Raw genomic sequence first — 27,833 nt, 5'->3', positions numbered from 1 at the left:
ATTGTAACATTAATAATAATAAAAAATAACTTGTGTGACTGTTCCATCAAAATAAAATATTTTTACAGCAACGTTGCTACCTCACAGAACACAAATCTCTCCTCAAAGAGTATACATTCTGAATTACATGATATGTGAAGATCACAGACAGACAGTGAAGAAGGGGGAGGAGAGGAGGAGGACAAGGGCAGTAAGATAATGGGGTTGCTCAGCAAAGCATGAAAGCATCTTGATATATTTTTTTGATGGTGCTGGTGATGTTAATCTTCCTTCCCTCTCACTTCTAATAGCTGAGATGGGAGAAGTGAATTTTTGAAGGGATTTACATATGAAGGGGTTGTTGACTGTAAGGGAGAAGGCTTGGGAGGAAATTAGCATTCTGTTGAAAGCTCATCTCTTCTAAGTGCTTTAAAACCCATACAGTTAATCAGATTGACATTTGCTGTGCCTTTTGAAAGTTCAGGGTTCTGCTAGTGATCCACATTTGGCACCATTTGCCCAAGGGTCAAGATATAGCACTTGGAAAAAAACAGCTTTTCTTAAAGCTAATAGATTACGGTGACCTTTTTTTGCTCACAGATAGTGTTCAAACTCAGATCATAGCACTAGGGACTCAGATGCTCAAGGGTTACCCTGACAGAGTGCATCGTGCCCACCAGCTGTGTGGGGGGAAATCAAATTAAAATGCTATTTGAAAAGGGGTTTGTTTCTTCAATTAGGTACGTCAAGTATGTGCACAGAGAGAGAGAGAGAGAGGCTAACTATCTGGAAAACTACCTATACATCACAGTACCTGGGTGGTTCTGAAGATATATCATGGTCATCTAATCCAAGCACCACCCCAGGCACCTATGACAGAAATCTAAGTAAAAAAAACAGGCCCGTTGCTCCACTCTACCTCTATCAAAAGAGGATGTTTAGTTTGGGGAAATGTAATATGAGTACAGCAGAACATTCAGAAGGTGCTGAAACCATTATTTAAAAAGAAAATAAACTACACAGCAAATGCTTGCTGGGAGGGGAGAGTGATGAAGGAATATGGGGGAGAGGGTTAGGGAATCAGGTGATGGGGACAGGATGGAGACTATGGGGAGTGGGAGTGGAGAGGGTGGGGCACTGGAAAAGGGGATACATGGGTGAGTGACGGGGGACTGGAGGAGAATAGGGGCAAGGTGCCTGTGAGCCCCACATTCCTCTCCTATGTGTGTGCCATGATCTGGGAGCTCGCAACCCACCTACAGGGGTGTGACCCTGCCCTCCTTATGATAGCCAGGTTCTGAAGGGGGTTTGCCTGGTCTGATCCCCTCTTCTTACCTCCTCATGTGAACAGCAGTCTGGGTATCACTGCCCTCCAGGGGTGTCTGAGTCCCGCTCCCTGACTTCCTGTGTTTGCCAGGCTCCCTGTCCATCTATGGCAGTCAGCCCCCTCTCTCCTCCCCCCCAACGAGAACCAGGTTCAAAGAGCTTGTTGTTCTGGGTGGGCTTGAGTCCTTCTCCCTATCCTCCTTATCACAACTGTGAATGCCCACTGGGAGGGAAGGGGTGATTGGGATGCAAGGGTAGGTAGTAATGGGGTAGGCAGCAAGGGATGGGTGTATAATGGGGAAGATAAATGGGAATAGGTGGTAGGGGAGGGAGTTCAGGTATGGGGGAGGGGTTAAAACAGGAACGGTTGGAGAATGTGAGGGGTAGCACGGGAAGATGGGGGTTTAGGGATGCGGGGGAACTGTCAGCACTGAATTCTCCCCTTCTGTCTGTGTGCTGGGATATGGGGGAACCCTACCCTTCTAGAAGGATCTGAGCCCTTCTCCCTGCCTGCTGTGTGTTCTGGAAACCAGGGGACCTGCTCCACTTGGGAAGTCTGACCCCTTTGCCCTGCCCTTCCATGTGAGTTGGGATCTGAGGTGGGAATGAAAGTAACAGAAAGGTAGACATCTGAAATCCAGAAAATAAATAGCTAAGATGCACATCACCCCTGTGTAGGCTTGGAGAGCTGGCCTGATTTGGAGGAGGGACAGACAGGGTGGAGCTGGGGCATGGCTGGGGAAGCCTGGAAGAATCAGGGCCAAGAGTCCTACCTTCACAGAAAAATAATGCTAATATTCCCATATCTCAACAATTGGGGCATTCTGCTGAAGGGGTGTTCTTACAAGACCTTGTTGGCTACTCAGAAGGCCATATCACTGTTTCTCAAACTGGGACTTCAGTTAAGTCCACTTTGACCCCATTGCAAAGATTGGAGTTCACAGGAGCTTACCTCAGTGCGATAACAGCCAGAGCCTGCCTCCCAAAGCACAGGTTTATAACCCTATTGAATTTAGTCACCACAATTCAAGTCAGGCCCCAAACATCACTCAAAAACCTACATCAGTCTCCAATTGTTGGGGCATGTGGCAGCTGGTACTTTTGTAATAAGCCAGGCAATGTTACACTTGCAGTGCCTGCAGGGGTCACGCTGAACTCTTTATTCTCTAAGCAAATACAGCTTGAACAGACTAATCTCAATTGGTGGAAAGACCCTGACAACATTTGCACAGGACCATCCTTTACTCAACTGTCCCCGACAGTTGTAATAGCAAGACATGTATCTCTGTGCTTGGGGAGCACGTCTTGACACACACTGCTCGGGGCAGGTGGTCATCTCGTAAGACCCCTCTACACATCAACTTAATGGAACTCGGGGCAATCAGGAATGACTCTCTATTTTCTGTCATTGATCACAGGCAAATATGTAAAGATCATAACAGACAATATGACATGAATGTTTTATATCAACCAAGAAGGGGGAGTGAGATGACCCTTCCTCTGCACTGGAGCAGTGAGACTTTGGAATTGGTACATACTCAATCAAACCCACATCTCAGCAGCATACCTTCTGATTGTTCAATACATAACTGCAGATGCCCTCAGCAGACATTTCTCTCAGGATTGTGAATGAGAAATAGATCTCCTTATTCTCCATTGCATATTTCAGTGTTCATAGAATATCAGGGTTGGAAGGGACCTCAGGAGGTCATCTAGTCCAACCCCCTGCTCAAAGCAGGACCTAATCGCCAACTAAATCATCCCAGCCAGGGCGTTGTCAAGCCTGACGTTAAAAACCTCTAAGGAAGGAGATTCCACCACCTCCCTAGGTAACGCATTCCAGTGCTTCACCACCCTCCTAGTGAAAAAGTTTTTCCTAATGTCCAACCTAAACCTCCCCCACTGCAGCTTGAGACCATTACTCCTTGTTCTGTCATCTGTTACCACTAAGAACAGTCTAGATCCATCCTCTTTGGAATTCCCTTTCAGATAGTTGAAAGCAGCTGTCAAATCCCCCCTCATTCTTCTCTTCCGCAGACTAAACAATCCCAGTTCCCTCAGCCTCTCCTCATAAGTCATGTGTTCCAGTCCCCTAATCATTTTTGTTGCCCTCCACTGGACGCTTTCCAATTTTTCCACATCCTTCTTGTAGAGTGGGGCCCAAAACTAGACACAGTACTCCAGATGAGGCCTCACCAGTGTCAAATAGAGGGAAACAATCACATCCCTCGATCTGCTGGCAATGCCCCTACTTATACAATCCAAAATGCCGTTAGAATGTTGGGGCATTCTGCAGGTAGACCTCTTCCACTGCTAAGAACAGGAAGTGTTCCCATTTGTTTGAGACTGGGACTAGGTCACCACTCACTGGGAGATGCCTTTCTCCTTCATTGGATGTGAGGTCTGTTATATGCATTTTCCACACCACCTCTAATGTTAAAGGTGTTGATCAAAATAAGGTAAGACAAGGCCAGAGTTACGCTGGTGTTTCAGACATACCTGCTACAAGCATGGTTTCCTTACCTCATCCACTTGGCAACTAATCACCCTCCAGGCTATCCCTCATCTTCTCTCTCAGGATGCCAGACATATTCTTTACCCCAGCCTCCGAGTTCTTTGCCTCAAAGCATGACTTATTGATGGTTTGTGGGGTTAAAAACACCCTGTTCTGAAGAAGTGAAAAGGGTAGGAAGTGATCTACCTGTAATGTTTATCTACAGCAATGGACAAGATTCAGACACTGGTGTGGTCTAAGACACCTTTCTTGAATTAAAGATGATGTGGCTGTCTTCGAGTTCTTTGAGTGTACAATTGCTCGCCATTACAACCTTTCATTCCCTGGGGGGAAGGTTTCTCAGCTTTTGCAGATCCAGTGATGGTAAGGTTTCTCAAGGGTTTGAGGAATCTCTTCCCACTAGTCAAACATCTTACCCAGATTTAGGACCTTAATTTGCTGCTTAGATGCCTATGAAACCTCCCTTTGAGCCAATGGCAACCTTTTCTATACTTAACTTATCAATGAAAATGCCCTTCATGGTAACCAGTACATCTGAGTTGGAGAGATAGGGGCTCTAACGGTATATCACCACTTCACAGTATTCTTCAAGGATAAGGTTACACTACAGCCACACCCCAGATTCTTACCGAAGGTGTCATCTGAGTTCCATATTAACCAGACCATTCATCTTCCAGTTTCCTTCCCTAAACCACACTGGACTAAGGGAGGATGTGGTACTGCATACACTCGATGTCAAGAAGGCATAAGCTTTTTACCTGAACAGGACTAAACCATTTAGAAAATCTTCCAGGTTGTTTGTGTCTCTTGCTGACAGGTCTAAGGGATCCTTAATTTCCAATCAAGACTCTCTAGATGGGTATCTGGATGCATTATCTCTTGTTCTCAATCTAATAACCTTCAACCACCTTATAGGATCCTAGCTCATTCAGCAAGATCCCTTTCTACTTCTGTGGTCTTAAGAATGTTCCCATTGCTGAGATCTATAGAGCTGCAACTTGGACCTCCAGACACACTCTTTTGAAACATTATGCTGTAATCCACAACTCAGCTTCAGATGCTGTGTTTGGCCATACTATAGTACATTCAGTTTGGACTCAATTCCAGAGTTTCTCCCGCCCTCAGTGAGTACTGCTTGGTAGTCACCCGAAGTGGAGTACCCCTAGGGACGCTACTCGAGGAGGAGGAAGAAGAAGAGGTTACTCACCCTGTACAGTAATTGTAGTTCTTTGAGATGTATGTCTCCATGTGTGGTCCACTACCTGCCCTCCTTCCCCTCTGCTTTGGAGTTTCCACTATGGAGCTTTGCAAAAGAGAAGGAACCGAGGGTGGTTTGCCCTTGCAGCTCTGTATAGCCTCGGTGCGGAGCACAAGGCTGTGTAGGGTGCATGCGTGGGCTGAACAGGCAGTGCTACCTAAAATCTCCGATTGAAGTTGCCTGGTGGGCAAAGCACCTGAAGTGGAGCACCCATAATGGTACACATCTTAAAGAACTACAGTTACTGTACAAGGTGACAAGGTGTTACTGTACAAGGTGCTTTCTGCAGTAGGTTTTCACCAGTAAATAGAAGTTTAATCCAGATCTTGTTGGTATTCATTCTTAGGAAACGGCTTTTCACTTTAAATATTCTGTTTTATATATCCTTACCTATATAATTGCTTGCTATGAAGACTTGTATTCAGTGTTACATTCATCGTTTTGATCTGTACTTCATGCGGGGTTGATACGTTCTTAAATTACATGTCTTTATCGACTTCCCAAGAAGTAAGATGTGCACAATATTATTGCTTTCTCTTGGTTGTCTCCAGCAAATAGTGATGTGCATTGTTCAACCTGGCACCATCTTGTTCCTGAAAACATCAAAATATGTTAAATGAAAGTTAGTGGTGCATTTCTTATCTCTGCACATAGAGCTGTGATATTTTTAGTCTTCTTTCTGTCAGTCAGTTTGAAAACCTCAAGTTTTATATATATATATATGAAGAAAAGCAGTATTATTGTGCACATCTTACCTGATATATACGTGCACTGGTCAGAACATTAGACCTTGCCATGTGGGAATCTAGAGCACTGTCATTTTACTTTTTCATATGTAGCACAGCCGTCTCTCCTCCACCTGCCAGAAAGTGCTTATTCCATTGTAGACATCTAAACCTCAGGGTTGAAATGGGAAGGCCTTGTCTACACTGTCAGACATTCTCTCACCATGCTAGCAAGGAAAGAAGGCATGATGCAGACATGCGCAAACACTTTTTTACCACCATGTCACTGTGTTAGGTAGAGGAAAAATGCATAAATATATCCATGCCTAGTCTACCATAGCACTTACTCTATTGCTAGGAGAAACGGAGCTGTGAAAGGCTGCATCTACACTTGGAGCTGGAGCTGTGATTCCCATGTCAAGCAGATACTCACACTAGCCCTCATCAAGCTAGCACACTAAAAATAGTAGCATAGCAACTATACTATGGACACTGGCAAGTGTCAACACAGACTAGCCCCCCTGATTACAAGCCTGCCAAACCCTATGAGTATGTACTTGGGGAAGCTAGCCCATGTTGCTACAGCTGACAGTACTACTGCAGCTACACTGTTATTGTAGCATGCTAGCGTGAGTATGTCTACTTGAGCTGGAAATCATGCCCCACGCTCCAGGTACACCTGGAGCCCCAGTGATGGGAGTATGTCTGTAAATCCTAAGTGTAGACACAGCCCCGATTCTCTGGAACAATAAGCTCAAATCTCACTGGTGTCAACTCAGCTCTTAACTCGTTCAAGATAAATAAATGGAATACTGTTTTCATCACTGGAGTTTCATTTTGTTTTGTTTTTTCAATTAAGATTTTAAAAGAATAGTGGTGTTCACTTTGCATGATCTTGTGGCACATTCTGTCTGGTTGAAGTTCTATGTATATAGTTAGTAAACTCTTTTGGGAATACTTCAGACTGAAAGGTGCCATTAATATGTAAAATATACTAGTACCAATACTACAATGCTACAGAAATAGTAATACAATTTATTATCTGTTAATAAGCATGACTTCACATCTTTACTTAAAATCTAGTTGTTAGAAGATTACGTTACTGGGGAAGTTTTGCTCTGAAGCTATATACTGTTTACAGGACAGAAGGTCAAGGAAATTCTAACCAAGATTCAAATGTTTTAAAACTTTTTTTTTGTTTGTTGCAGCGTTGAGACAATAAATGATGGGAATTTCCATATAGTGGAGCTGCTAGCCATGGATCAGATTCTGTCTTTGTCTGTTGATGGAGGAAGCCCCAAGATCATTACCAACTTGTCTAAGCAATCAACTCTGAATGTTGACTCCCCACTTTATGTAGGAGGTAGGGGAACTTATTGTTTTTTATTAGAGATGTTATAGCAAATGTACTCTGGAAATATGCATTGACAAAAGCATAGTAAAGGGCCACTTCACTGGGTTAATTCTGAAAGATGACTCTCAGGGCAATTAATGCTGAAATAGTCTCATTGTTAACTGTAGTAGTAGATGATTCAAATTCAGCAGTAGATGATCCTACATAATAATCTAAAAGTAAATACTCGATTGCTCTAGGAGGAGTGTAGCTGAAGGACCAGAGAGTTCTTGGTAGCTCATAACTGTTGTTTTCTGAAAGTAAGGATGTGATCCACAGTGCAATATTTTATAATTATGCTTTTCCTATTACTATTTAGTTTTAAACAGGACTGGAAAATGCATAGCATTTCGTAGACAAGCCACAGGGGTCTGTTTTTGACTCCTTAGCACCTTGAATAGTCATTTATGCTATCATTCTGTTTCAGTGGTGTTTCACATTCACTTCACACTGTAAATATACATACGTGTAAATGATGGCAAGATGCAAGGCAATGAAAAAATCACACCCTCCGTTTCTGCCCTGAGGCGCTTACAATTTAGGTTAAATAAGAGCTATGACACAGGGAGAGAAGACGTTAGGCAAAAACAGAAGGAACGGTGGGGGACTTACATGGTAAAAGGTTGTGACGGTTCTTGCTTTCATACTGTACATACTATGTTAGTACTTTTTTCAATAAGAAATATTTTTTAAATGGACACAGACTCTTGTGAAGATAACTGAAATTGTGGGGTTTTTTGAGCGTTTGTCCTCAACGGAACTCACTGTCGGTATGTGTGCCCCATGCGCACGAGCCCAGAATCTTTAAACCAACAGTGTCCTTTGGGGCTGCTCATGTGCCATGGACACCCATATGCCCCTACAGCAAAGTTATAAAAGGCAGAGCACTCCCAATGCCATTGTTCCTCTTCACCACCCATGATAGCGAGTTAGAGCCAGAGTGTTGTCTTGCTTCCTTGCAGCTCTGAGATAGGATCAGAGTTTGCAATTACTTAGTTAATTTAGTCTTCCTGTAGTTTCTGTAAGTTTAATTTAAGTCTGTTGGCTTTTGTTTTAAAGGACTTTTTCCTTTTTCTTCTGAGTCTCACTTCAATACGGAGAAGTAGGTCCAATGGTTGAGAATAGGCCTCCAGGCTTTAAAATTTGCCCTGCCTGCAAGACAGCTGTGCCTGCCAGTGGTGCACATAGGAAATGCCTGTTTTTCTTTAGGGGAGTCTCATATCCCAAACAAGTGTGCTATTTGTAATTATTTTTCTAAATGTACACAGAAAGCTCATGGCACCCACTTGAAATTCTTTCTGATGGAAAATTCAATAAGACATGTCTCTCACTCTGAGGTCCCTCTTCAGAAACTGTCCTCCTGCTTCAAAAGCAGGTTCAGCAAGTGCTGTGGCTACAAGACATCATTCCAGGGGTTAGGCCTTCTGATCCTTCTCCTTAATCCTCTTTGGGTAAGTCAGAGGCCCTCCTGCTGCCCAAGATATAGGAAGGAGCAAAAATCTGTGGTCATCATCCCCAGTACTAGCCAAGAGGAAAGCTAACAGTCATAGTGCCTAAATTAACGCCTTCAAAATCACATTGGTACTGTGAGTCATCAGAGATTGTGGGATTGTGTTCCTCTGCAGCAGTTCTACCCCCTCTACCTCAGGTGACTACCACTGTTTTCTGAGCACCATGTTGGTATCGATACTGGATGCCGCAGATTCATCGGTATTGCATTATGATAAAAAAAATTCTGCTAAGACTCCCACATCAGTACCGTTAGTCATGGTACCATTGTCATCGGTACTGCCTCCTATGTCTGTCATGGCTGCTTTTAAATCTCCTTCAGACCTATCCATCTATCCGGAAGCAGTGTCCCCTTCACTTGATGTTTCTCTTTTACCTGTCATATCCAAATCTGTGCTGTGTGTTGAAAATGAAAACCTCTTTGCATCCAGCTTCTACAGTACCATTGCCTGCTGCTCATACTGTCATGTCTGAGTCTCTTCCTGTTTCTACACCTCAGGGATTTGACTTCTTTTAAAATAATTTTATTCATCTGCATCACCATAATCTTCTAATGGCAGCAGAAGCCCTTCTCCTAGAATAGATCTCCTCCTCAACGTAGATTGATTCCTGAGAGTAGCATTGAAGGGAGTCCCTCCTGTCACAGATCTCATGCTTCAGAGACATTTCATGTTCCCTGATCTGAAATCTGTAATATGAAATCCAGTAAATACAGTTACAAAGTTCTACACTTGGAAGGGGAAAATCAAATGCACAAATACAAAATGGGGAATTTCTGGTTAGGTAGTGGTACTGCAGAAAAGCTTCTGGGGGTTATAGTGGATCAGCCAAAAAATGTGATGTGATTGCAAAAAAGGTAAAGTCATTCTGGGGTGTATTAACAGAAGTGTTGTATGTAAGACCCGGTAAGAAATCCTTCTGCTCTACTCAGCACTCATGAGGCCTCAGCTGGAGTACTGTATTCAGTTTTAGGCACCACACTTTAAGAAAGATGTGAATAAATTGGAAAGAGTCCAGAGGAGAGCAATAAAACTAATGAGAGGTTTAGAAAACGTGGTGTATAAAGTAAGATTGAAAAAACTGGGCATGTTAAGTCTAGGGAAGAGAAGACTAAGGGGATATGATGAAAACAGTCTTCAAATATGTAACAGGTTGTTATAAAGAGGATGATGATCAATTGTTCCCTATGCCCACCAATAGTAGGAGAAGAAGTAATAGGCTTAATCTGCAGTAAGGGAGATTTAGGTTAGATAGTAGGAAAAACTTTTTAACTATACATATAATTAAGCAGTAGAACAGGTTACCCTGTTGCACATGGAATCATGTATGTCCAAGATCATGGAATCCCTTTAAGTGGAGATTTTCAAGAACAGGTTAGATAAACATTTGTCAGGGATGATCTCGGGATACTTGCCTCAGCGCAGGGGATGGATTAGCTGACCTCTTCAGGGCCCTTCTAGCCCTACATTTCTATGATTTTATGTGTATCTGTATCTTGGCTGATTTGAGGTCAGTCATCGCAGCAGATCATCACACACCGTTCTACAGCTGTTTTCCAAACTGGGCCTCCAGATCAAGTGAGAGAAGTCCACTCTCACCCCTGTTCAGTCCATAGAATTTATTGGAGCAATGCTGTACTCCAGATTGGCAAGAATGTATCTTTCTCAAAAAAAAGAGTAAGTGCTGAATCACCTCATTTCATACATTGTCTCATCAAGAATGTCACTGAAAGGTCTCCTAAATTTACTGGATCATATGGCAGCATGGACATACATGATTCCATGTGAAAGATGAGCCTCTGGCCCTTTCAGGGCTTGATTTATCAGCCAATCAAATGCAGCATGGACTTACTGGTAGATGTTCTTTTGAAAATACTGTCATCTCTGCTTTGGTGGACAGACACTCAAAATGTATGCCAGTGTATTCTGTTTGATCCACCGCCACCTTCAAAGATTCTGGTGGTGGATGCATCAACCCTATGTGGAGGTGCTTATTTGGGCTTTCTTCAGATTCAGGGTATGTGGTCCTGAGCAGTGTTTCAGTTGCAAATAGAATCATAGAATAGAATCATAGAATATCAGGGTTGGAAGGGACCCCAGAAGGTCATCTAGTCCAACCCCCTGCTCAAAGCAGGACCAATTCCCAGTTAAATCATCCCAGCCAGGGCTTTGTCAAGCCTGACCTTAAAAACCTGTAAGGAAGGAGATTCTACCACCTCCCTAGGTAACGCATTCCAGTGTTTCACCACCCTCTTAGTGAAAAAGTTTTTCCTAATATCCAATCTAAACCTCCCCCACTGCAACTTGAGACCATTACTCCTCGTTCTGTCATCTGCTACCATTGAGAACAGTCTAGAGCCATCCTCTTTGGAACCCCCTTTCAGGTAGTTGAAAGCAGCTATCAAATCCCCCCTCATTCTTCTCTTCTGCAGGCTAAACAATCCCAGCTCTCTCAGCCTCTCCTCATAACTCATGTGTTCCAGTCCCCTAATCATTTTTGTTGCCCTTCGCTGGACTCTCTCCAATTTATCCACATCCTTCTTGAAGTGTGGGGCCCAAAACTGGACACAGTACTCCAGATGAGGCCTCACCAATGTCGAATAGAGGGGAACGATCACGTCCCTCGATCTGCTCGCTATGCCCCTACTTATACATCCCAAAATGCCATTGGCCTTCTTGGCAACAAGGGCACACTGCTGACTCATATCCAGCTTCTCGTCCACTGTCACCCCTAGGTCCTTTTCCGCAGAACTGCTGCCTAGCCATTCGGTCCCTAGTCTGTAGCTGTGCATTGGGTTCTTCCGTGCTAAGTGCAGGACCCTGCACTTATCCTTATTGAACCTCATCAGATTCCTTTTGGCCCAATCCTCCAATTTTTCTAGGTCCTTCTGTATCCTATCCCTCCCCTCCAGCGTATCTACCACTCCTCCCAGTTTAGTATCATCTGCAAATTTGCTGAGAGTGCAATCCACACCATCCTCCAGATCATTTATGAAGATATTGAATAAAACCGGCCCCAGGACCGACCCTTGGGGTACTCCACTTGATACCGGCTGCCAACTAGACATGGAGCCATTGATCACTACCCGTTGAGCCCGACAATAAATGTTACAGAGCTGAGGGCCACTCTGCTAACCTGGAAGGCATTCCTGGGAAGCAGTAAGACCAGGATCTATGGCAGATGCATTTCTGATTCCATGGGAAAGAACCTGTTTTATGCCTTTCCATCCACTCTGCTAATTCCCAGAGTCTTCAAAAAGCTGTATCAGGACAAGGACCAGGTGACAATGGTAGCTCCAGCACAATTACATCAATTCTGGTATTCTGACCTGATGCATCTATCCATCAGACCATCTCTTTGACTTCTGAACATCTCAGACATCATTTTGCTGAACCAAGGCAAGGCCTAGTGCTCCATCTGGTGTTGGCAAATGATATTTAAATTTTTAAAGGGCCTAATACATGCATTTCCACCAAGTTAAGGTGTTGTTTCCTACCTGTGACTTGAATGTAGTTCTCCTGTCTTTGATGAACCCTCCCTTTGATCTTATGTCATCACATTCTTTCTATCACTTCTGCTAAACTTATATTTTTGGTAGCCATCACCTCCACTCTCTGGGAAATTCAGGCTTTGATGGCAAGACTCCCTTACATCATTTTTCATAAGGTTATTCTCAGACCACATCAAAAATTTTTACTGAAAGTGGTTTCAGGTTTTCATATAAATCAATGTATACACTTACCAGTATTTTTTCCTAAACTTCATGATTCTCCTGCAGAGGTCAAAACAACATAAGCTAGATATTCTTAGAGCTATGTTCTTTTACCTTTTCAGAACAAAGCCATTTTGCAAATCATCCAGACTCTCTGTGGCTTTTGGTGGTAAGTCTACAGGGCAGGCTGTGTGCTGTCAAATCATCTCTAAATGGGCTACAGTTAGCATTAAGATGCACTATTCATTAAACAAAATACCTCTTCCCTCTTGAGTTAGGGCACAATTTACTAGGGATCAGATGGTAACAGTAGCTTGTTTTAGAGGGTCCCTATTTCTCAGATTTGGAGGGTAGCCACTTGGAATTCTGTTCATAAGTTCATCACTAGTCCATTGTGGTGCCTTTTAGATCAAATGTCCAATTTGGCTGAGTTGTCTACAGTCACTATTTAAATAGAACTCCTGTCACTCACCTCCTTGAGAAGTAACTGCTAGCCACCTACAGTGGGATCTGTGTGGACAAATGCTCAGAGAAGAGAGGTTGCTCATCATGCAATAACTGGAGTTCTTCAAGATGCCTTTGTCCACGTGGATCCCACAACCTGCCCTCGTTCTCCACTGATACAGAGTCTTTACCTGGATTTTTTGTACTAGTGAAGAAATGGAGGGATGGTTGGGGCTGCTTTTATACACTCACAGTAGGGGGCGTGAGGGCATGCAACCTCATGCACAATCCCAGCGGACCATGCTGGCTAAGAAATTCCAGGCCTGCACATACTTACAGTTGGATCTGTGTGAACTAAAGTATGTTGAAGAACTCCAGTATGTAAAGTAAGTAACCTTTCTTTCTGTTGCTTCTGATTTAGTCCGCAAAGTGACAGTTGGTTAAGGATGGGCCAGATCCTTGTTCTTGACTCTGCCCGTGCATAAGAGCGTGCCTGTGTGAATATTACTGCAAAACTAGTGTCCTAGCAAGGAAACTATATGCACTGTGTATAGTGCATGTGTAAAAATATTAGGGCTGTCAAGCAATTAAAAAAATTAATCATGATTAATCGCAATGTTAAACAGTAATAGAATACCATTTATTTACATATTTTTGGGTGTTTTCTACATTTTCAAATATATTGATTTCAATTAGAACACAGAATACAAAGTGTACAGTGCTCATTTTATATTATTTTTATTACAACCTAATACAAGTACTGTAGTGCAATCTCTTTATCATGAAAATTGAACTTATAGATGTAGATTTTTTTTTGTTACATAACTCCTCTCAAAAACAAAACAATGTAAATCTTTAGAGCCTACAAGTCCACTTAGTCTTACTTCAGCCAATCACTCAGACAAACAAATTTGGTTACAATTTGCAGGAGATAATGCTGCCCTCTTCTTGTTTACAATGTCACCTGAAAGTGAGAACAGGCTTTCGCAGGGCACTATTGTAGCCGGCATCACAAGCTATTTACGTGCCAGATGCACAAAAGATTCATATGTCCTTTCATGCTTCAACCACCATTCCAGAAGACGAGTCCAGGCTGATGACAGCTCAATAATGATCCAAAGCAGCGTGAACTTATGCATGTTTCTCTTCATCATCTGAGTCAGATGCCACCAGCAGAACGTTGATTTTCTTTTTTGGTGGTTCGGGTTCTGTAGTTTCTGCATCGAAGTGTTGCTCTTTTAAGACATCTGAAAACATTCTCCACACCTCATCCCTCTCAGATTTTGGAAGGCACTTCAGATTCTTAAATTTTGGGTTGAGTGCTGTATCTATCCTTAGAAGTCTCATATTGCTACCCTCTTTGCGTTTTGTCAATCTGCTGTGAAAGTGTTCTTAAAACGAACATGTGCTGGATCATCATCCAAGACTGCTATAACGTGGAATACATGGCAGAATGTGGGTAAAACAGAACAGGAGACATACAATTCTCCCCCAAGGAGTTCAGTCACAAATTTAATTAACACTTTTTTTTTTTTAACGAGCATCATCAGCATGGAAGCATGTCCTCTGGAATGGTGGCCGAAGCATGAAGGGACATATGAATGTTTAGCATATCTGGCACATAAATATCTTGCAACGCCAGCTACAAAAGTGCCATGTGAACGCCTGTTCTCACTTTTGGACGACATTGTAAATAAGAAGCAGTCAGCAGTATCTCCCGTAAATGTAAACAAACTTGTTTGTCTTAGCAATTGGCTGAACAAGAACTAGGAATGAGTGGACTTGTAGGCTCTAAAGGCTTACATTGTTTTGCTTTTGAGTGCAGTTATGGAACAAAAAAAAATCTACATTTGTAAGTTACACCTTCATGTTAGAGATTGCACTATAGTACTTGTGTGAGGTGAATTGAAAAATACTATTTCTTTTGTTTATCATTTTTACAGTGCAAATATTTGTAATAAAAATAATAATATAAAGTGAGAACTGTACACTTTGTAGTCTGTGTTGTAATAGAAATCAACATAATTGAAAATGTAGTAGAACATACAAAAATATTTAATATATTTCAATTGGTATTCTATTGTTTAACTGTGTGATTAATCTTGATTAATTTTTTTAATTGCAGTTAATTTTTTTTTAGTTAATTGCATGAGTTAACTGCCATTAATCGACAGCGCCAAAAAATATTAATTCATCATAATGGATGAATTCTTAAACACACAAAGATCAGTAATTTCAGAATGAGGGTTTCCACAGCAACTGTTCCTCTGCCCACATTTGCCTATGTGGAGGTGAGTCTTTCACTGGGCTATATGTGTGCATCTCTGATTTTAGAGAAACATTTCTTTGAGTTGACTTACATTGTAATATTTGCCTGATATTATTTCAGTTATTGTAATGCACATTTGCTCTCTTCCCAGTTGCTGTGGGAACCTTCATTCAGAAATCCCTGGCTCTTACATCGCAATGTTGCGTTGGTGTCTTTGTTTCATATAGGGTTTTTTTGTTCCTTTTTTGTAAGGGGTGGCTGTGCAGAGCATGTCAAAGCAATTAGTGTTATTTTCTTCTCCCTACCCACATGACTAAGAAATTGGGGGGCAGGTGCTCTCAAGGGAGGGTAGTCCATGTGCAGTCTGAGTTAGGGATGACTAGGGAATCCTGATGGGGCCTCACTCTCACTCTGTTGCACTAATCAGACTTAAAACTGCCTTGCTTTTAATTTTAGACCAGATCAGTCCTATTCAAACCAATGGGATCATTTATTTTCAAGTATCTAGAAGTTCCACTTTTATTTGGAGTACACTGTGACTCCTGTAATTTATTCATCCCAGGAAGTATTAAGCATTCATGAAACAATTATTAGACCAATATGCAAGAACACAGTGTTGAATTAAAGTCCAAAAATGTATAAGGATATATTTAATTGCAGTACATATATCTACCCTACCTCACTCCCCCAAGTGGCCTCTGTAACAATTGTAGATTGTAATAGAATTTACAGTTGTGAAAATAATCTGTGGTATGTGAATTTGCACCTATCAGGACAGCTGAACTTTTTGTGAAATTTTCGCACACAAAATTTCACACGCGAGAAGTGTGGGCCTGATTTTCAGAAGTGTTGAGCTTCTACAACTCCCAGGGACTTCAACTGGAGTTGTGGATGCTTAGCATTTCTGAAAATCAGATCCCATATGCTAAATTTCAACACAAACTGTATTTTTAAAATGATTTGTGAATGAAAATAAAGGCTTAGAAAACAGTGTCATCTGTACCTACTAGAAATGAGTCAAAACCAGAACTTCAGACCTAAACTTTTCAGTTCTGTGAGGTTCCTATTTGAATCCCTGAATCTGTATCCATCTCTACAGTGGAGACCTTGGGTGTGATCCAGAACCGAGAAAGGCCTATTTTCTGGTTTTAGTTTGCATGCTTCTGAACTCTTCAGTTCGGGATGGTAGAAATGTTGCCAGATACGCTGATCTTGTGAAATTTTCACCGTACTTGGATGAAATATCACAAGCGTAATATGTCTTGTTGTTGCCTAAACTGAACCATACTTAAACCACATCTAGATCCAGATATTGAGCCCATCTCTGATAATTGTGTGTTCCATAGATATGAATGGTTATTTGGGAACAGTTTTTTAAATTAATAAATAAAAACAACAGTAAAAAAGAATACAAAACTGTTCCTACCAAACAATGTAGTCATGAGTTGATGATGTTCATTTTCTAGGCATGCCTGTGAAAAACAATGTTGCATCACTACGCCAGTCCCCAGGCCAGAATGGCACCAGCTTCCATGGCTGCATCCGTAATCTGTACATCAACAGTGAACTGCAGGACTTTAGAAATGTGCCACTGCAAGTGGGAATTCTTCCTGGTTGTGAGCCCTGTCACAAGAAAGTGTGTGTGCATGGAACCTGCCATGCTACGAGCCAGTCAGGCTTTACCTGTGAGTGTGAAGGAGGATGGACTGGACCGCTGTGTGATCAGCAAACCAATGACCCTTGTCTTGGAAATAAGTATGTCCTTCCTAAAGACAGAGCTATAATTTAATGTTCTAATATTAATATGACTGTCCTGTTATGTACATTCAATTTAAAGTTCAAATTTTTTCAGCAAGATACAAATATACTGTAGATGTAGAATTAAAAGTTACTCCGAGGTTGGATCACAGCAGTGTAGTCTTTTGCTGGTTGAACTTGAAGAGTACTCAGAAACTTCAGCTGCTACATTATGTGACAGCATTCTGTAGTATTTGTGGAATAGCCTGGGTATGCCAATTCATTTTTTTAAAAATATTCTTAATGAGTGAAACTTCCCAGTGCAGATGGTGTGACAAAGTTTCTGTACCTCTACTTCTTAAGCCCCACCAAAGGCCATAATAGATGGTACCTAGGTACTTGTGCACAGCTTCTACAGTGTGAACTACATTGGTGTGAATATGACTATCCACATAAGACATGAGGATTGGCATAAGAAATAATCAGGGGGCTTTACAAATGAAAACACATCCATTTCTGTATTCATAATTTTGTTAGAGTATTTCAGAAAAATGTATTTCATTTTATAAACAGTTTACAGCAAGGAGTAAATACACTAATCATAGCTATTTTTAATACTTCCATATTGTCACATGACTCAGCTGGTAGATATTTTTCCCAATGCACAGGCTAGCTTCTGTGTTAAGTCCATAATCAGTGATGTTAGTAACTCCTGCGTTGTAATGTTGTTTTAATATATTTTGGCTAAAACATTTTAACTGCATATTCCTGTTGAATATTTTTCTAGATAGATGCATTGATATAGATTGCATTCTCACAAGGTTCTCATTGTTGGGTCATGGGCACCCAGCACAAGCCAGGTCAGGGACTCTACTAACACAAAGCTTTTTAAACACCTATTGGTCATGCAGGGGAGGGATAGCTCAGTGGTTTGAGAATTGGTCTGCTAACCCAGGATTGCGAGTTCAATCCTTGCAGGGGCCATTTAGGGTTCTGGGGCAAAAATTGAGGATTGGTCCTGCTTTGAGCGGGGAGGGGGTTGGACGAGATGACCTCCTGAGGTCCCTTCCAATCCTGATAGTGTATGATTCTGTGTATCACAATTTGCTGTTACCTCTCCCCGTACAACTTGCTTGACCATAATTCAGCTAGCAACTCCCTGTGAGAGCTGCAGTTGGACTTTTGGAACTGTTATCATTGATCTCTCATTGTTGCAATTAGCTCCAAAACATGGGGCTTATTTGTTTTTCTTGTCTGCTTGTTTTTCAATAATCCAGCCTACATGACCTAAAACCACCATGTTCCTTTGATGTCCAGTGGATTAACTTTGTGTTTTGCTCAGATTCGGTTGAGTTGTTGTTTTTCAGGTCCTGGGCAGAGTGATTTTAAGTGTCCTTTTTGACATATTCTGGGTTGATAATATTGACAACTTTGAGGTTTTGGCTCAATTATTTCAGCACAGTTTGTTTGTGCTGGCTTCAGAATGTTTCAGTACTCTGAAGTTTATAACTCTACTCCCAAAGCCACACCAGTTTTGAAGCATTTCAGCACTTCGTGTAGTACCAAGTTCCTGGTTTTTTATTCACGGGGTTTCTTTTCCAGGATAACCCTTTTCTTTGCAACTTAGGAGGAGAAAGAAAGGAAGACACAGTGGCTTCCAGAAGCAGATGCAGCTGCCAGATGTCGATCACAAATGAGCAAGTCTGCTGCATTTTGTGCTTTGGAAGTCAAATATAACATGGAAATGTCATCCATCAAATTTTGTGTGGGGAGCACTAAAGATCCTATTAGAGGCACCTCTGAAAGAATTCTGTTCTGTTCTATATGGGTTTCTATTACCATTTTCATCACTGGAATGTCTCAGCACCTTCTGGTAGTGCATTAAGTGACATGACTAAAATCTGTCATGAGTGGTTTGCTCTTTCTTTCATTGTGTCCCCACGGGGACAACCTACATAGTGTTCTGTTTTGTTTTTTAAGTTTTCATGTACTTTTATGTCCTGTTCTTTGAATGTACGCTTCTCTGTGTGTTCATCCTGGAGAAGGCTAGGCTGAAGACGTTCACCTTGCATTTGGAATCGAAGATGGTGATGGTCCTTAGTTCCTGTGATAGTTCATTGTAAAGTCTCTGGCCAGCCCCAAAGAAAGTCTGACTCCTTCCCAGATGATCTTTACTCTTATGGTAGAAAGTTCCATCGTGCCTGAAAAATAGAGTTTTTCAGCAGTGTGCTCATTCTGGAGCTTTTGGCAGTATTTTAGATATGTTGGGTCCTGGCCATTGAGCACCTTGAAGATAAGGACCAAAACACTGCACTTGACTTGATGTTTCTTTTACTCCAGTTTGGCCTGGAGTTCTTCAAAGGATCTGTTGAATTCAAGACTTGGCATTGGCACAGATCCAACTACCTTCTAAATCTAGCACATCCTCATTACTAGTTGGCTTGATGCAATTTGTATTGTCGTCAAACACAACCTCTTCAGAGCATATCAGGCCTTTGACACCCTCAGCACAACATCACAGATTGGATGTACTAAGCTCTGGCTGTTCCTTGGATAATGAGTTGTTTCAACCAGAGGACTAAATGCAGAGAGTGCCACATGAGAGCCAGCAGTCTTGGGACACTGCTGAAACCCTGGACCCTGTGCTCAGCCTGGAAACTTCTGGATATCGCACTCCAAACACATGCAGCATTTGGAAATGACCTGAGGCTAGGGGACTGAAATGCTCCAATCAGGGCTGGCCTTACCATGAGGCAAACTGAGGCGGCCGCCTCAGGTGCCAGACTGTTGGGGGGGCGCCACTAGGACCCAGAGTGTAGAAAATTGTGCTTGCTGCTGGTGCATATGTATCCTCTCTGCTCTAGATGCACAGAGATGGTGGAGTGCTGTCCTGGAGGAAGGAGGGCACAAGAGACATAACAGGCAGGCAGGAGAAACGGTGAGAGGGAATAACAGAAAGCAGCAGGAGCTCAGGGAGAGACAGGAGGAGGAGCCTCTTATGTACCTCTCTAGAACCCCCAGGAGCCTGGACTCATTAACACCAGCTTCTCAGGGAGCTTCCATGAACCCACTTGAGGAGAACAGGCAGTCAACTGAAGGAGCCAGTTAGGCCATTAAGACGCTGATATCTTCCCTTATTTAGGCCCTGCTACCGGCCTGCTTATTTGTCCCCTTCAACTGAGTGTTGAGAACCACTATAGCTGGCACAGAACAGCAGCCATGAGTGAAAGAAGAAAACGCTCCTCTGGGGTAGCATTCAGAAAAAGAAAGAAAGCAAAGGAAGCTTTTCTATCTTAGCAGGAAGAAGTTCTCCTGAGATACATAGACACAAATGTTCATGGTGAGCCTTCCGGCCCCAGTGAGGATGTGACTGGTGAGGAGATGCCTGATGTTCCAGTTAGAGTGCAGGTGAGCTGGCAGCTACTGCAGCATCCATATCTCCATCTCAAATGGATGTAACCATGCACATTCCTGAAGAAAAGTGTAGATCAGAGAAGAGTGTGGTGGAGGCGCAAGAAACAGCTGCTGCTAAGTTTAGTTCCTTACGTCTACATAATCCAGGATTGTGGACCCACTTGAGCAGTGGCCTGAGAACTTCCTTGTACTGCATGGGCCACAGCAAATGAAAAACTTCATGTTCCCCAAAGACAATGAAAATAGAAGTTTTCATCCAATACATTACTGGTGTGAAATCCCCAATGGTGACAAAGTGGAGAGGCCATGGCTTATGTACTCAAAAACCCAGAATGCCGCATACTGTTTTTGTTGCAAACTCTTCCAGTCTAATGTTCCAGCCACATTGGGTTCTACAGGAACAAAGGACTGGAAAAATCTGGCATGTCATGAGAAGGCAGCAAATCACCAGAGAGCAGTCCATAAGTGGAAAGAGCTTGAGATGAGAATAAGGTTAAAGGCCACCATAGATGATCAGCATCAAGAGAAGATTGCATCAGAGTCTCTTTACTGGCAAAATGTTCTGAAAAGGCTCATTGCCATTGTGAGAATGCTTGCTACCCAAAACCTAGCACTGCGTGGTACTTCAGATCAGCTGTGGAAACTTCCTTACAATGGAAACAATGGAAACTTCCTTAAAATTGTGGAGCTGATGGCTGTACTCCAGGAGCATCAAAGAAGAGTCACCAGCCAAGAAATGTACACACACCGCTACCTTGGAAAAACAATTCAAAATGAGATCATACAGTTACTGGCAACAAAAGTCAAACAGAAGATTGTGGCAGATCTGAAGTCAGCAAGATATTACTCTGTTATTCTGCACTGCACACCTGACATCAGCCATATGGAACAAATGACTTTAATGGTGCATTTTGTAACAACAAAAGAACCTAGTGAAAATGTCCCTGCAATGGTGACTGTCAGAGAGCATTTTCTAGAATGTATTGACATTGATGATACTACAGGATGGTATGACAAACGTGCTTCTTAAAAAGCTGGAAGATACGGGAATTGCAATAGCTGACATGAGAGGTCAGGGCTACGATAATGCTGCCAACATGAGAGGAAAGAACGGAGGAGTGCAGACACGGATACGAGAGTTAAGCCCTCAAGCTTTTTTTGTCCCATGCAGTTCTCATTCATTGAACTTGGTGGTCAGTGATGCAGCATCAGCTTCTAGTGAGGCTGCTGAATTTTGTAGTGTAATTCAAAACATCTGTGTATTTTTCTCTGCATCAACTCACTGATGGCAAATTTTGAAGCAACATCTGGGAACATTCTCTCTGACACTGAAACCACTGAGTGTCACACGATGGGAAAGTCGAGTGGAGGTGATAAAGCCTATCAAACACCAAATTGGAAAGCTAGATGATGCCATAGTTGCCATTATGGAGGATAATGCTATGAGAGGAACTGTTCATGGGAGAACAGTGGCAGCGGGAAATGGAATCACCAGAAACATACATAACTTCAAATTTCTGTGTGGCTTAGTGTTGTGGCATGACATACTGTTTGAAATAAATGGTGTAAGCAAGAGACTTCAAGGTGTTGACTTTAATATATCTGGAGCAATGGAACAACTAGACAAAGCAAAGTCATACCTACAGTTTTACCGGTCAGATGAGGGATTTCAAAACATTCTGAAGAGTGCACAGAAGTGGGCAGAGGAACTTCACACTGAAGCTATTTTCCCACCCATTCAAGAATACCAGAGTCACCGAAGAAGAAGACATTTTGATTATGTGGCATGGGATAATCCCATAAGAGACCCCAACCAACAATTCAAAGTTGAATTATTTAACCACATGCTAAATTGTGCAATACAGTCAGTTGAACATTTCATGCAGCTCAAGGAACACGGCAGTATATTTGGGATGTTGTATGATATTCCAACACTCCTCACTATACCTGAAGAAGACCTACACCAGCAATGCAGGTTACTAGAGACAGTGTTGACACATGATGACATGCGTGATATTGATGTAAGTGATTTAGGTGATGAACTGAAAGCCCTTTCAAGATACATTTCAGCAGGATCAACTCCAAAGGCTGTTCTGGAATATATGTGCACAAATAAGATGACCACCCTCTTTCCAAATGCTTTTGTTGCTCTGCGCATACTTCTAACACTTCCTGTAACAGTTGCCAGTGGAGAATGCAGCTTCTCCAAGCTGAAGTTAATAAAAACACATCTGTGCTCCACAGTGACACAGGAGAGGCTGGTCGGCCTTGCAACCATCTCAATAGAGCATGAGCTGGCCCAGACTGTGGACCTTCAGAAAGCAGTTCAAATCTTTGCAACCAAGAAGGCATGGAAAGCACCACTTTGATTATTCAAACAGATAAAAATGCCAGTGTTTACGATGGAGACAAGAAAAGTTACATTTGCTGTTCAGGCGTTTGAAAGTTAAGTGTTACTTAAAATTTTTGAACAAGGCATTTTAAGTTATTAGTTCTTCTTTATTGGGGTAGGTAGCAGAGGAGTACCATGAGAGGAGTAAAACAGGAAGAAGGCAGAATTGAGACCTTTCAAAGTTTTGGTCCAAGCGAGGGGACATGGGGGGCATCATTCGAGCTCCCCACCTCAGGTGCCAAAATGTTGTGGGCCGGCCCTAGCTCCAATCATACAAGTTCAGGAATAACAAGCAGCAGGCCCAGTGCTGAGGCAGGTCAGAGGTCTTGGCACCCTGGGAGTCTTGTTTGTACTGGTGTTGAAACTCTCAGGGTTGAATACAGGCAGAGAGCTGTGCTATATGCAGTTCATTTCAGCATAGCCTGCAGTGGATTGCAGAAAGCAGGCTCAGCCATGGTACAAGTGGTGTCAATGACTTATCCAGCAGCATTGACTTTCCTACCATGCCTTTAAGCACACCATGCTGAATCACTCATGTGGGACCAAAGGTACAATGTGGAGATGAGCATAATTTGGTTTCCAGTGATGAGGCTGGAGACAGGAAGGAGAAACATCAGAGTGATTCTGAGTTGGGCTGTTGAGATTGGTTTGATCTCCATCCAGGAATCTTCACTCAGATTGTTCCCCGAGAAACAAATATATGTCCAGGAAACTAGTGTATCAAGAAGAATGTTACAGGAAATAAAATTCTTCCTCGGAAGAAAGCCATTGACCCTGTGCCATCAAGTCAAGAGGTGGCAATCAGATAATTCCTGATTCTTAAAAAGAATTAATTCCCCCTGGATTTCAGTCTGTGTTAGATGAAATAAAATTAAAAATTATCCTTCTGGGAAACAGCATACTTCTTTTAGAGGAATGTGATTGGCTCTGTGCTCCAGCAATGTACCTGGCAACCTGGTAGATGCAGCTCAAGGCAGTCTTTAAGCCCCAGGACAGGATGCAGTACATTGGAAGGGGTTTATGAGATCCAGGAGGGGACAGTTTAACCATGTTACAAATGTCGGGTCTCATGGCCAAAACAGTAATCATAGTACCTGTGTCATGTCTTTATAAGATGCAATCTCAGTGGATGTTGAGAGCCCAGTGGAAAAAGCATCACTGGCTTCTCATGCAATCAGGAACTGGCTGAAAGGTTATGTAACCAGAAGGAATAATAGTAAGTGGTGAATGATCACTGGATTTGGGAGGGAGGCAGGCATTGTGCACAGCCACCAGGCTGCCATGCCTTTAGAGGGCCAAAAAGCTTTGAGCTAGGGAGATATTGTCCTGTGTTGTGTTGGGAGCCCAAAACCTCAGGCATGAGAATCTTGTGAAATGATACTTTCAAGGAGGAAAATTACAGGTAAGTAACATTTTCTTTTCACTATTCAAGTTTAATTCTAAGGAGTTTGTTCATTTGGGGTCAGATCTTGCATTCTTTGCACGCCCAACTCTCATTAAATGTGTGGGTGCATGAGGAATGCTGGATTTATTTAATTGTGACCTGTACAAGACTTCCATAACACATCTACAGTGGCTGTTTTCTGGCAATAACAGAATAGGACCCTATACTGCAGCGTATTCTCTGTAAATTTTCATACCAATTATAAAAAAAAACTGTATAAACCACTTAATTGCTTCCCCCTGAAAAAGTGCATTTAAAAAAAAAGTCTCTAAGCAATTGCTTTTTGAGTACAATCCAAAGTATTTGTAGTTAATGTTGCTCGGCCTAAACTTTGATGAATAATTTCTTTTTATTCTCTTGGGCTTGTTTCCCCTGTAGATGTGTACATGGTACCTGCTTGCCAATCAATGCATTTTCATACAGTTGTAAATGCCTGCAGGGACATGGGGGAGTCCTCTGTGATGAAGAGGAAGAGTTGTTTAACCCCTGCCAGTCCATCAGGTGTAAACATGGAAAATGCAGGCTTTCCGGCCTTGGGAAACCATATTGCGAATGCAGCAGCGGATACACTGGGGATAGCTGTGATAAAGGTAAATAATTCAGCATGCTATCATTATTTGGTGTTAGAACATGAACAATCAAAACATTGCCAATTTTTTTTCACAATACACATTTGTGTTGCTTTTTTTTTAAATACATCGTAAAGGGCTTGTCTCAGTGAGAGAAAACTCTTACAAATTTTCCCATTTTTTCATCATGTTTTGCTGTGAAAACATTTCTCTTTTTGCTTTGATTGAGAAGCACATTTTTGCTATATATAACTATTACCTTTTACCTGCTGTATCTTTCTGTATTTATTGTTTCTCTGTCTTCTGCAACTGAGAAGCCAAATCCAATGATTCTGCTCCTAGTTTTATCACAAACTCTACTTTTGACCTCTCAGCTTCAACTGATATATCACAGCGAATTATGCAGGTGAGATGGATAAAAACAGGATCACTTTCTCCCCTACCTTTTTCTTTTTTCCTTTGTCTGTCAAAGCACTTCCTTTCTACCCCCCTTTTTTCTCTTATCCCAGCTGGCATTTATTTATTTTGTATTGTGCATCAATGTGACTAGAATAGACTGGTAGAACTTTTAACAGATGTCACATTTTTAGATGGTTTTATAGCTCAGTAATTTATGAAGTTAGTGGAATGTGTATAGCCTGTATTAAATAATAGACTGAATAATATTAGACTCCAGAGCTAATAAATTAAATTGCATGCTCTATGAAACATTTCCCTGTGCTAAACAGAACAAGCTGCAAGCAATGTAAGAACAAAAGATGTGTATTTGTGTAATAAAGATTTTATCTTCCAATTTTCTTGTAATTGTACTAACATTTTATTTATGGTTTATATATACACAGTATAAATGTTACTGAAAATAGAGGGCACAAAGAAGGTAAAATTCAGCATTAAGAAAATAACGCAAGTGAAATCATTAGTTTCTAATCTATAATGAAAGTCAAACTCTAAAATAGCAATTGTATTTAGAAGCATGGCATCTTCTTAGCTAAACTGTGTATTATAAACCATTCTGTGACTTGCATCTTTAAATCATACATTATTTTGGTTTTGGTTTTTCACAGAAATCTCTTGTCGAGGGGAACGAATCAGAGATTACTACCAAAAGCAGCAAGGGTATGCCGCGTGCCAGACGACCAAGAAGGTATCGAGACTAGAATGTAAAGGAGGATGTTCAAGTGGGCAGTGCTGTGGACCACTAAGGAGCAAGAGACGGAAATATTCTTTTGAATGCACTGATGGGTCCTCATTTGTGGACGAGGTTGAGAAGGTGGTGAAGTGTGGCTGTACAAAGTGCCCCTCCTAAATGTGTCCCTGTCACACTTGTCTTTTGAAAATGTTGTATACTTATTGACCATGTCGGACTAATTAATGCTTCATAGTGAAAATATTTGAAATATATTGTAAAATACAGAACAGACTTATTTTTATTAAGAGAATAAAGACTTTTTCTTCATTTGCAAAAAGATTCAAGTGCTTGAATTGAGACTTTTCGTAACCGAGAGGAGCTTTGAAGAAAAAAAAAGACCCTTTAACATTGCAACAGTGATGGGAAACGTAACTGCTTTTAACATGGATTCTTCTTTATAACATGCTGAAGATAAACTGATATTATACACATATGACTTTCAACCTACAGCTCATTGATGAAAAATTGACCAGAACATGAGGCTTGTTTTTTCACTTTCATATCACTATATTTTACTATGTTGACAGACCATGCCAATTACTTACTTATAGATGGGGAAGAGTTGTGGGTGAAGGGAATCATATTATATTGGTTTAACAAATGTATGTGATGCATTTTGTGTGGCATAATTATTAAGCATCTGCAGAAGAGGGGGTGCCCGTTTAGTGGATGGGAGAGGTTAAAATGTGAGAATCATGAAATCTCCTGACAATGTGTACTTTTATATCAGCATGTTAGCAAAAGAAGCATACAAAAAGTGTTTATCTACCCTTTTCCAGTATTAATTTTTTTGTAATATAAATGTTAAGGGGATGATAAAAATAGATTATTGATGATAAATTAGTAATAATATGGATTTTTGTTTCTCTGAGTTCTAAACAGCTCTATACAGTATTCGGTTTCATTGAGAAATATTTATTGTATCAAAGTACATTGTACTTAACCTTTTTAGGCATCCCTTTTACTGTTTTTCAATGCTTTAATATATATTAATTTATATTTGTCCTGATATTTTTGTATTTTGTTTAAAAAAAAAAAGAAAGACTTAAAAATCAGGATTTTTTGCAATAGAACTAACATAGCATGTCATCTTGGGGTAAATGTGTTTGGTCTGTTTTTTTCTGTTTTGTTTTTGGTTTTGTTTTGTGTTAGCATCTCACCACTTGGTGTCTGAAACGGAAAGTGATAATAGTCTGCAGTTTTCACGTACAGCAGACAGTCAGGACACCTCCTGAGAACTTGTAACGTATGAGAGAAAATGTCTTTACACTAGATGGCAAATGTATAGAAGTGAATTTTCCCTATATATACAGTACTTACAGAAAATAAAATGGTGTGTAGAAAATGACACTAGAAAGTAGACCCTTTACAAATTAATATTCCTCCTGGACCCTCTTTACCTTTTTAAAAAAAAGAAAGAAAGAAAAAAGGCTGTACTATCATGGACTGTGACTTTTTCCAAATAATAAAACTACTTTATTGCCCTAATGTTCCCCATGTTACTATGTTGCTGCTAAATGACAATGTAGAACTGGTAATGATTCATAGTGGGTTGTATTCTTCTTTCAGTAAATCCCAGGATACCCTGTAAAAAATGCAGATGTTTTTTCAATTTTATTTTTTTTTATATTTTTTTTTTTTACAGAAAAAGTTAGATGTACATGTGTAATGCAGTGTGCTTTGTCTTATTTGGACTGATATCAGTAATACTACTGATGTTTGTAAATTAAACAGATATTTACTTCATTAATAGCTCTTCTTTGTGTTCTTCTGAGGAGTTAAATTGTTTAACAGCCTTTAATTAAACATCTGTCATTGCAAAGAATATTTGGGGAGAAACAAAGTAAAACCCAACACCAATCTAGTGTGTTAATTGCTATGTATTCTAATTTAATAGAGTACTATGTGTACGCAACAATCGAGACAAAGTTCTTGCCCCACAACCATGCAATCTTAAT

The 27,833-nt window shown here is 41.2% G+C and overlaps 1 protein-coding gene across 13 annotated transcripts in view; it reads left to right on the top strand.

The window, feature by feature from the left end:
- Nucleotides 1–27,603, top strand: part of SLIT2 (slit guidance ligand 2) — a 424,023-nt gene extending 396,420 nt beyond the window's left edge. For 6 of the 13 annotated variants that reach the window (XM_073342401.1, XM_073342399.1, XM_073342407.2 and 3 more), the window contains 4 exons: nt 7,012–7,166; nt 16,597–16,885; nt 24,496–24,707; nt 25,751–27,603. In XM_073342401.1, coding sequence (XP_073198502.1) covers nt 7,012–7,166; nt 16,597–16,885; nt 24,496–24,707; nt 25,751–25,992 — 898 coding nt within the window. In that variant the 3' untranslated portion in view covers nt 25,993–27,603. Of the gene's footprint in view, nt 1–7,011; nt 7,167–16,596; nt 16,886–24,495; nt 24,708–25,000; nt 25,093–25,750 lie in introns of all 13 variants that reach the window. The other 7 variants (XM_073342412.1, XM_073342408.1, XM_073342409.2 and 4 more) reach the window with 7 other exon arrangements.
- The last annotated feature ends 230 nt before the right edge of the window (nt 27,604–27,833 follow it).

Source organism: Lepidochelys kempii, chromosome 4 (genome assembly GCF_965140285.1).
Source record: "Lepidochelys kempii isolate rLepKem1 chromosome 4, rLepKem1.hap1, whole genome shotgun sequence".
In the NCBI taxonomy this organism is placed as follows: domain Eukaryota; kingdom Metazoa; phylum Chordata; order Testudines; family Cheloniidae; genus Lepidochelys; species Lepidochelys kempii.
The sequence above is the reverse complement of the archived record's forward strand: the minus strand, read 5'-3'. Positions and strand labels throughout refer to the sequence as shown.